Source organism: Arachis duranensis, chromosome 4 (assembly GCF_000817695.3).
Source record: "Arachis duranensis cultivar V14167 chromosome 4, aradu.V14167.gnm2.J7QH, whole genome shotgun sequence".
Classification (NCBI taxonomy): domain Eukaryota; kingdom Viridiplantae; phylum Streptophyta; class Magnoliopsida; order Fabales; family Fabaceae; genus Arachis; species Arachis duranensis.
In genome coordinates this window covers 76,112,101-76,123,537 of record NC_029775.3, presented here as the reverse complement: position 1 = coordinate 76,123,537, position 11,437 = coordinate 76,112,101, and the positions used below count along the sequence as shown (strand labels likewise).

Sequence of the window (11,437 nt, the reverse complement as noted above, 5' to 3'; positions counted from 1 at the left end):
CATTTTTTCTCCTTTTGCTCTTTCCTGCTCTGCCTTTACTGCTTGACAAAAATTGGTTAAATGAATTTTTCTGCAGCTCAACATCAGTTACAGGGTTGAATAACAATGAGTACCAAATATCAAGAGGAAAGGTATGTGTTGTGAGATGTAACGCGCTGACAAAAGTTTTGACTTTTGAGAAGTAATTGGCAAAAACTATTTGACCTTCTGGTTCAATCACTATATCTAGCTGATGTAGGCTTGTACTATCATTGTTAATTTTTTTTTGAGTCTTCTCACATAAAATTTGTGCATTGATTTGAGTATTACTATGTATTTAGCACATTAATGCTTGGGAATTTTATAGTATACTTATGAGTCTTCTAGTGTTTGATACACAAAGTCTATCATCCTAAGCTTCCTGTTAGTTGAACAATTATTTTGACCTTCTTGATGAAGTATTTATGTTGATTTTCCATATTTTCTTAAATGATGATAGTATCTATACCTATATGTAGAGAGAATTGGGTAGTTTGATTTGAATCTTGGTTTCTCACGTTTTAAATTTTATTATGTGAAATTATTGAATTTATATATTTAAAATTATTTTTAAGTTTTTTAATAATTTTATTTAATATTTAATTAAACCGGTTAAACTCCGATTGAACCCCAACAAACCAGTGAACCAACAACCTCACCGGTTTATTGACCGGTTCGATTCTCGCAACCTTGCTCATCATGTAATTCTGAATGAGTGATATTTATTAAATAAACATATTATTTACTTTATCAATGCAATTAAGATTGTCAATTTTTTTCTTACGCATGATATCTTACAACATAAAAAACATGAAAAAATTGCCTAAAGAACCGTTAGTAAATATTAATTATTAAACAAAAATATTTAATAACAAACTTATTAATTATATGTAAATTTATTAATAACAAATTTATTTAATAATAAAAAATCATCAAATTTACAAAAAAAAATCAAATATTTAAAAATAAAATGTAAATTGATTTATCTTTAAAAAAGTTCACTTTACAGTTTACACTCACCAGATCATATATTTTTACTACTAATTTAAAATAACACTACAAAATATTGCTATACATGCCTCCACCAAAGATAAGAATGCATAACCCTTTGATAACCCTAAATTGTTCTACATTAAACCCTACTACTAAAATTATTACGAGTACTCCTTGTTATCCAAAATTTTGTTAACTTAAACAATTATTTTCTTTTCTTTTATTTTTTTATTTTACATATTCAAATATATTTTTTTACTTATTAAATTATTAAAAAACACATATTTACATAATAAATTCAAAATGACAAAAAACAAACAACGCATACTTTAAATAAAAAACAGAAATAATATATAAATAATATAGCAAAATATTTTTTTAAATTACATTTCTCATCACTTGTTGTTGTGCTCTCAATACTGTTTTATTTATTACTATTTTAGATAATAAATTCTTACTATTTGTGATACAGAGATATACAAACATAAACCAAGAGGACATGGGGAGTTTGTTCATTTTGGCGGACACAAATATATTTTAATTTTAACGAAAAAATATCTCATGATATATTTTAATTTGTAAAATTAGTAGTATAAAATTTACAATTTATATCTAGAGTCGGAATGGTTGAGACAAATAGAACATATGGTCTTCTCGCTCAAGCATGTAAATCGTGACAACACTACCAAAAACACGTTATTTTTTTTGTTTTCGGTCTTGTGAGAGAGACTTTCTTCATCCTTTTTTTCATCATCATTAATTTCTAATTTTTGGTCACAGAATAAATTTTTTTTTGTTCTTTAAAAACATTTTTTATAGACAATATGGGTTGGGTATAGGTTTTTTAGGCAAATATATCAATATATATGAAAAACAAAAAAATGCATCCACTCAAGCCTCTTAACCTCACCCAATAAAAAGACTTCAGCTATAAAAGCCCAAAAAAAATTATACACAAATAAAACAGATTACTTTTTTATTAACATCCTAATGGCAGTTAAATCAAGAAACAACTTCTGCAGTGTTTTTGTGGCTGTCAGCATACATGATGTAAAGGTATTTTGTCATATACCTAAATTCTCACGCACGTGTTTCATTGTGAACTCTTTCACATAGAATCCACATATGTGGATAATATATTAAATCCACACCATTAGAACTTTCCAAAAAAATTATATGACTCAAGTTATTCGTAAAAGTTTATACCATAAGTAAATGCTTAAAATGATTCCTGAATTTCAAATTACTATTTAATTTAGTCCTCATTTTTTAAAATGACCAATTAAATTCTTGAAATTCAAAAAAGTGTATTTTTATTAGTCATTTGCAGAAGTGTCATCTAAACGTTGATGATGTGGCATTTCAGCTGTATGCTGATGTGTACCAAACTTTGAATTTGATTCAAATTGATATCTAAAATTGCTTAATAATATTCAGATTAGTCCATTTTCAATTATAAAATCCTAATCTCCAAATTATTGTCTTCTCTTCTTCAATTTCTCTACTGTCTTCTTCTCTTCTTCGACCTCTCTGCTATCTTCTTCTCTTCTTCAACTTCTCCACTATCTTCCAGTTCATCTTGTTTTCTCGTCTGCATGAGTGATAATGGGTGGTGGGCAGAAAAGCCAAAGTAGCTTAAATAGGAACAATTAACTCCGTAGGGAGACCTTATGACAGCAAAAGAATGTGCAACAGGGGAGGTAAGAACGTCGTTTTCTGTGATTGCAAACTTCGAATGGTGATGAAGTACTCAACGACGACAGAGAATTCTGATAGACTATTTTATGGTTGTCCAAACTATGAGGTAAGGTTATGGTTTTAAAGAAAATATTAAGATAGTTTCACTTTGAGTTTGGATTCACCTGCGTTTTTTACTTTGCAGAATATAATCCATTGTAATTTTTTCTGTTGGGTTGATGGAGGTGAAGAACCAGTTTGTGCAATACCCATTTCACAAAAAATTTTGCATGAGTTCAATTGAAAAATGACAAACTTAGAAACTGATATTAAGACCTTGAAGATGATGAGAATGGTTACTTTTTTAAAAGTGGAAAATATATTTTAGCTTAATAGACGAACCTGCAAGGATATATATAATTTAAATCTATGTTGAATTTAAAATTAATCCAACCACATTAACTTATAATTAAAATAATTTTTAGGTAAGTGTATTGATGTTATAGTTCAAGATGAATGTGAACTAGAAGATAACAGAGAGGATAAAGAAGAGAAGAAGATAGCAGAGAGATCGAAGAAGAGAAGACAATAATTTGGAAATTAGAGTTTTATAATTGAAAATTGATTAATTTGGATATTATTAAGCAATTTCAAGTACCAATTTGAATCAAATTCAAGTTTGGTACACATCAACATACAGCTGGAATGCTATATCATCAATGTTTAAACAGCACTTCTGCAAGGGACTAACGAAAATGCACTTTTTCAAATTTCAGAAATTTAATTGGTCATTTTAAAAAGTCGAGGACTAAATTAAATAATAATTTAAAAATTAGAGACTATTTTAGACATTTATTTTTTATACCATTTTGACACTTTTATAATATGGTAAGATTTGAAATAACTATGTTAATAGATCATAGTGACCTTTATGCTTTTAAATGCTAATGTCTTGATATATCATATGGCTGAAAATTTTTCGAATATTTAAAAAAATTGAAATAACTTTTATTAAATAAAATATCATGTGTAAAATATTTAATGGAAATTAAAAAATAAAAGGATAGAATATTAAACACTTATTCAAAGCTTTCAAGTTACATCTTCAACTTTGATTTAATTTTTCGAAAATTAAACCTAAAATAAAAAAATTCAATCTTATCATATCCTTCACTCTAAATTTTATTGGCTAAACATACAAAACTTAAATATGTTGGAATATGAGATTGGCCTATTTTTCGGTAAAATATAGGTCATCATTGTCTCTATTTTAAATAATGTATTAAAAAAATTAACGATACTGTCAAAAGAAAATTGCACTATAATGGCAAATAAAAAGAAAAATCAAATACAATTAAGTTGTTGTATTTTTTTAATTAAATTTATATATTATTTTTAATTTTATAATTAAATTCTTTTTAGTGTAGAAAAGTTAGATTTTATTGAATATTTTTTTACAAATTGAAGATATCTATAATTAAGAATCTAATTAGATCTTTGATCACATATTTTTTTAAAAGAAATATTCCGTTAATTTGAACATTTTTGACATAAAAATAATCTAATTACAAAATTAAAAGTAATGTAAAAATCAATTTAACAATATAATTGGACAATTATACATCATTTTTATATGAAAAAATTACTATTTGTACCCATGAATTTTGTAAAAACTGATAAAAATATCCATTAAACAAGAAAACTAACGTTATACCCATAAAAAATAAATTTCGAACAACAAAAGTGTTCAAATTCTAATTTTTTGTTGAATTTTTAATAAAATTTTTAAATTAACCCCTCCATTTATCTTCAACCTTAACTCCATCATTGTTGCTTCTTCCCAAGATCCCAAACTTTCAACATGAATTCTTCATAATTAATGTCACTGCTTTCTCCCTCCATCAATCACCATTCACTACTGCAGCCACCTGTCATCGCCACTACTATGACCACCACACTTCACATTCACTACCGCCCCATATCATCCCTTCAAACTCCCACCGTTGCCCCTTTTTCATAATCGTAGCAACACTATGAACCATTTTCATCCTATCTGAAACTCAACCTATCACCTCCCTTCAGGTCTCATCTCACATGTCCAAATCACTTGAGACGCGATTCTACCATATTTTTCACAATAGGTGCCACTCCAATTCTCTCTTTTATATCTTCGTTCTTTATACTATCCAATAGCGTATGACCACTCATCCATCTCAACATCTCCATCCCTAACACACTTAACTTGTGTTCGTGCTACCCTTTGGCCGCCCAACACTTTATACCATAAAGCATAGCTGGTCTGATAGCAGTGCGATAGAATTTACCTTTAAGTTTCAAAGGCACTATTTTGTCACATATAAAACCAAACGCACTCTGCCATTTTGACCAACCTGCCTGGATCATATAATTTACATCCTATTCAATCTCTCTATTATCCTATACAATGCACCCAAGATACTTAAAACTTTTAACTTTTCGTATGATATTTTCTCCAATTTTCACCTCTGTATTAGGATTTTTCCTTCGGTAGCTGAACTTACATTCCATATATTTCATCTTGCTATGACTTATACAGACCATACACTTCTAGAGCTTCTCTCTATAAATATAACTTCTTATTTAGGTCTTTCCTTAACTCTCTCATAAGGACGATATCGTCGGCAAAAAGCATGCACCATAGCACAGATTCTTGGATATATTCTGTGAGTGCTTCCAAGACTAATGTGAAAAGGTATGGACTTAAGGATGATCCTTGGTGTAATCCTATACCAATAGGAAATTCCTTTGTCATACCACCTTAAGTCTTCACACTAATTGTAGCCCCATCATACATGTCTTTAATTGTACGAATATATACGATCCTTACTCTTTTCCTTTCCAGAACCTTTCATAAGACCTCCCTTGGCATCCTATCATACATTTTTTTCCAAATTAATAAATAATATATGTAGATCACTTTTATTACTATGATACCCCTCCATCATCCTTCTTAACAGATATATAGCTTCAGTGTTGGATCTGCCGGGTATAAAACTAAATTCGTTCTCTGTTACTTGTATCTCTTGTCTCATCTTCTATTCTATCACCCTTTCCCATAACTTTATGGTATGGCTCATGAGCTTGATCCATCTATAGTTTTTGTAACTCTATATTCCCTTACTCTTGTAGATAGGTATTAAGGTGTTCTTTCTCTACTCATTTGCCATCTTCTTTGACCTTAAAATTTCATTAAAAAGCTTGGTTAACCAACTAATGCCTTTCTCTCCAAGGTCCTTCTAAACTTCAATCAGAATATTATCGGGTCCTACTATCCTACCATTTTTCATCCACTTTAGAGCCTCTTTTACCTCGAAGTGTCTCGAATCCTTCAATAGTAGTCAAAGTTTTGATCTTCTTCCCTCGTGCATAACCGACCAAGACTCGGAAGAATCTTCTGTCCTTCGTTAAATAACTTGTAGAAGTAGCTCTTTCAGCTTTCATTGATTTCTCATCTTGAGACAAAACCTCTCCAACTTTATCCTTTATGCACTTAACTTGATTCAAGTCTGTCGTTCTTCTTTCACGACTCTTTGCAATTCTATATATACCTTTTTCTCCTTCCTTCGTGCCTAAAGATTAGTAGAGACGCTCATATGTTCTTACTCTTGTTCTTGCTTCACTTACAGCCACTTTTGTCTCTTTCTTAGCCACCTTATATTTTTTTCAATTATCTGCATTGCGGCACAAAAGCCACTCTTTAAAGCACTTCCTTTTTGCCTTTATCATTTCTTATACACTCGTATTCTACCACCAAGACTCCTTGTCTCATGGTCCTAACGCTCTAGATTTACCAAAATTTTCTTTTCCTGTTCTTCTAATAACTTCTGCCATCTCCCTCCACATCTCATCCGCGCTTTCATCCCCTTACCACTTTTCCTCTTCTCCTACCCGTCTTAGGAAGCTTCTTTGTTCCTCACATTTCATCTGCTACCACCTCGTTCTTAGGTTTTTTGTATGATGTCTTTTTCTTAACTTTTACTTAACGCAAAAATTCATGACGAGCATCTTTGTTAAACTCTCTCCCGGAATAATTTTACAATTAATGCAAAATTTTCGGTCGACTCTCCTCAACAAGAACAAGTCGAGTTGAGAGCTTGTCATGCCATTCATATAAGTTATAAGATGTTCATCTCTCTTTTTAAAATATGTATTTGTGATGAGAAGGTCAAATGTTGAGGAAAAGTCTAAAATAGTTTTACCTTCGGTATTGACCACCCCGAAACGATGGTCTCCGTGAATACTTCCTCACCTAGTCACTTCTCTTCTAACATGGCCATTTAAATCTCCTCCTGAGAAAATCTTATCTCTCAAAAGTATGCCTTGGAACAAACTCTCTAGATCCTCCCAAAACCTTATCTTGTGTTGCTCGTCCGAACCCACTTGCAGTGCATAGGCGCTAATCACATGAAAAGTATCTCCTTCCACCATAAGTTTGATAGAGATGATCTGATCACCCACCCTCTTGACATCCACTACATCCTTCTTCCACTGCTTATCCATGATAATACCTATCTCATTCCTATTCTTCACCTTTCCTGTATACCAAAGTTTGAAGCCGGAGAAATCAAACTCCTTAGCTTTTGCGTTGGCCCATTTTGTTTCTTGTAAGCCCATGATGTTAATCTTTCTCCTTGTCATGGTATCCACCACTTTCATAAATTTTTCTATTAAAGTACCTATGTTCCATGTCCCAAATCTCAATCTTCTGTCGCTCCAACCTTTACCTTTTTCTTTCTCAGAAATATCTAATTCTAGTATATAATTGGACTTTAGTTCCCTTTTTGTTTTTTGGATATAATAATTGAACTTTAGTTATTCGGAATGATTCCATGATGAAATTGAGGTTTGCGGGAACCGGGAATTAACAGAGTTACCCCTTATTAAGAGGCATCTCATTACTACTACAATATCTGAATCCTTCTACATTTCATAATTCATATACATACAAAAGACTGATAAGATTCAAAAGAAAAGGCACAGCAATGCCTCAGCTATAAAAGATCAATAGCTTCTTTAATTTTTTTTCTTTCTTTTTTTTCTTTTTTTTTTCCCCTCACTCTAACCATGCCTTCTGCAGCGTATTTGGGCTAACTGCTTCTTCAGTGAAATCACTTGACTCCACATCTGTTTCAAATGCTGCCACTTCATCGCTTGCTACTTTCTCATTTGAACTATCGTACGCTTTTCCTTTTGTGTCAATGCTAAGAAAATCAGTCAAAGATTTCTTCACCCCTACTCTTCTATGAGGACTGTTGGTATTGCTGCTGCTGCTGCTGGGAAGGAGTGGCGATTTCCCTCCCCTTACGGAACTGATCCCTTGCGCTGGAGAGAGGCTTGGCGAGCCGAAGGCTGATTTGTATGGGGTGCCTGGGACAGGCATTGAGCATGGCACTGAAATATTCTTGTGAGTAATTACACCAACTTTTGTGTGAGATGTGAACTGTCCAGAGTGTTTTGTCAAGTCATCTACGTAGAGCACGTCGTCGATGCGTGCTACCATGTTAAATGCCAAGCTCTCCAGCACTCTAGAGTAGCTCTCCAGAATGGCTTTGCCAACATCCTATACAGCACAGCAATTTTGAATGACCGAGATCAAAGTTTATACCAAACAAAGGGATCAAATTACTAGTGAAACATCATGTCACTGGCTGAATTATCCATGAAGCAACAAAAATTCATTCAGTAATATTGTCAGCTATATGATCACTTGTGGGTAAATATTTCTTATAGCTGGAAGTTTTTTCTTCAATGGATAATTTTGTCAATGCTATGATCTTTCAAAGGATAATTTTGGTAAGTCTCTTGAAATGTAGTTTAACAAAAACCTTGTTGTATTGGATTTTGCTCATATCTAAGGCCGTTTGAGGGAGGCCTGGGAAGCGTTGCTTTAGAGAAAGCAGAAGGCTTTCTGCTCTCTCTGAGAACAATTCCCTTTTGTCTCCATCAACCATCAGATCCTTGACCATTTCCCATGATGTTCTTGAACTAGTTCTGCCACTGGTAGTGATGTTATTGGAAGGCTTTGTGTTGATCCTTTTTCGCCAAATGTACATGGAAGCCTCCGCTCGGTTCGCGATCTCTATGGCTTGATGCTCAGAAGTTAAATCAAGGCATGCCAGCAAACACTCGGGAGAAAAATGATCTGAGGTGATGTAACGATAAATCACATCACCCAAGCTGACTCTAGTATTCTGAAGAAACAAATAGTTTGATCAGCAATTTGACAATTATTATGCTAATTTGATATTATGGTGTCTCAAAAGAATTTGATACCTTTGGAAGAGTTTCCAAATAAGACTCAGGGATGTCCATTTCGGCTAAAGTAATGCTATTAATGGCCATTGCAGCTTTCAGTATTTGGTTCGAGCAATCACGCTTGTGCTGCAGCTGCTTCCTTGAATTATCATTAAGGCCACAAGGAGGGACTCTCGGCACGGGAAGCCACCATTTCTCCTCCTGTCGCTGAAGGGCTTGTCGAAAAGAAGATACACCGTCTGCATCTGGGGATAGAACGCCTTGGTCTACATACCAAAACTCTGTGTTGACAAAACTGTCAAGAATTTCCTATAAAAAACACCAAAAACTTCATGAGTGGCCAATTGTTGAAAATGGAATAATTATGTAAATTTAATGCTGTAGATCTTACAAGAAGCATGTTATCTAATTTACGCAGGGCAGGAAGATTGACATAAAGATCTGAGCGCGGTCGACAAGTCATGACCTGATTCACATTCAAAGTTTAGCCTTCAACAGATTCTCTAACCAAATGAGAAATAAGATTAAAGAAAATGGAGAAAAACTAGAAGATAGTTTCTCCTATAGTACATGGATCAATAAAGTAAAATTCTTTCAGATTCAATTTAAAGTTCAAACACCAAGTCAATTTTGCATTTCATGTACAACCATGAACCATTATCAACTTTTGAATTCGAATTTCACTATTTGAGTCTATGATTATCAACAACTAATTATACAATTTCAATTTTATATTGACAGTACATAAGAAGTAAGGCACAAACTACAAAGGTTTAGATCAAAGTTTTGCCTTTCAAAATACATCATCCAAAACTGCATAACTCAAAAATCAAAATTATTTGCAAAGTGTATAATGGTACCTCAAGTTTGTTTCCATCTGCAAAGGTTTGCCAAGTAGGAATCAGCTCAACTATGTGATCACTAACAGATAGAAGCCATTCCATCTCTCTTCGCCACATTGCTTTCTTCTCGGGACGCAGGGGTTCTAGCCTCCAAAGTTGCCCGAACAAGGTAGCTACATTTTTTCAAAACAAAGTAAAAGAAGCATATCAAACAAAGCCATTAGAGGCAAACAATTGGAGCTACCCTCGAAACGATTAATAAATCCAAATCTCAAACAAGTACATTTTTCTTCATACATACCACAAAGATTAGTTATGGCATTTGATATAGCCAATGCTGTAGGGACTCCATTTCCACAACCTGACATATCTTCTCCAAGTAACAATTTTGCAAACCTTTCCTTCATCATCTCAATCTCTAAAACTCACAATGAAAAGACAAATCAGAAAATATATACATGGCAATAATTAGAAACAGGTATTTCTCATTATTTGCATAAAGCGCAAAAATTGAATACCTGATACTGATTCTTGTTTCTCAAATTCCCCATTCCCCAAGCGCTTCTTGTTCTTACCATCTTGATTCTCCAAGTTCAATGCAGCAATTTCCTTAACCGGCCACCCCATTGAAGGTACCGAAGAAGATGAAGATTCCTCAGTGCTACTTGGACTCTTTTCTTGTTCTTCTACATCATGGGCATTGGTCGAAGATGAAAGGAACTCTGAGCTTAAAGAAGAAGAAGAAGAAGAAGGTGTGCTTGTGCTCTCACGAGCCTTATTATCAGTGTCTTCAATCAAATGAGCAAAGCTCTCTTTGTTTCCCTTCTGAGAAGCTTCATTGGTGGTCACAGGCTCCATTGAAGAAGAAGCATAGATGAGAGTGTTGGTTATGACAAAAGCATGAGTGCAGCAGTGAATCCTGTTGAAGCACAAGGCTCGGAGGGACTTGGCGAAATAGAAGAGAAGAATGGAGAAAGGGTTGTTTGGATTAGTGGACGTTGTTGTAAGAGTAAGCAAAGGGGCACAGTGCTTCTTCTTCTTCTTTGGATGCTGATGCTGGTGTTGGGTGCGAGTACTATCCATAAGTTGTTAAACCATCTCTAGTAGTCTCAGAGAGTGTGTGGTGCACACAAATATTGTGGGCTTTGGATTTTCATTGCTTACTTATATGTCAAGGGTCAATCTATTACTCATCATCATAACTTTTTAATCTCTTCCAAACTACATTCTATTAAACGTGCATAATTATTACAATTAGTTTCTTAAATAATTTTGTGATAGTCTCGTAGAATAATGCTTAAGAGACAATAATACAAAATTATTTTATTTAATTTAATATTTATAATTTTATATATATAACATTTATAATTATTTATTTATTTTAGTAATAATTAAAGAATATAAAATAGGAAAATGAATGTATTAATAAAAGTACAAAAATATATATAAATTATGACTTTTTTATTCCCAAATTAGCGTCCAATTTAAGGAAAAAGAATATTTAAGTTTTCAAAATATATACCTATAGATTTTTTGAAAAAGAAAATATCCAATAAACTTTTAAATTTTGCAACACTCAACTTAATGTTCTTAATAAAATAAAATGAAAATAG

The 11,437-nt window shown here is 32.7% G+C and overlaps 1 protein-coding gene across 1 annotated transcript; it reads right to left on the bottom strand.

The window, feature by feature from the left end:
- Positions 1-7,584: 7,584 nt before the first annotated feature.
- Positions 7,585-10,943, bottom strand: LOC107484608 (rop guanine nucleotide exchange factor 7). The gene is made up of 7 exons (XM_016105155.3): positions 10,343-10,943; positions 10,126-10,242; positions 9,843-9,997; positions 9,374-9,448; positions 9,001-9,291; positions 8,553-8,918; positions 7,585-8,287 (listed from the first exon to the last, which is right to left on the bottom strand). Exons 1-7 carry the CDS (start codon positions 10,905-10,907, stop codon positions 7,781-7,783), a joined length of 2,076 nt encoding a protein of 691 aa, XP_015960641.1. The 5' UTR covers positions 10,908-10,943; the 3' UTR covers positions 7,585-7,780.
- Positions 10,944-11,437: the final 494 nt, after the last annotated feature.

Bases quoted from the DNA above. Each gene is read 5' to 3' on its own strand.
- LOC107484608 (XM_016105155.3), bottom strand. From the start codon at position 10,907: ATGGATAGTACTCGCACCCAACACCAGCATCAGCATCCAAAGAAGAAG. The intron at 10,243-10,342 runs GTATTCAATTTT...TGTGAGTTTTAG, and splicing joins GAAACAAGAATCAGTATCAG to AGATTGAGATGATGAAGGAA. The intron at 8,288-8,552 runs GTTTTTGTTAAA...TGTGCTGTATAG, and splicing joins GCAAAATCCAATACAACAAG to GATGTTGGCAAAGCCATTCT.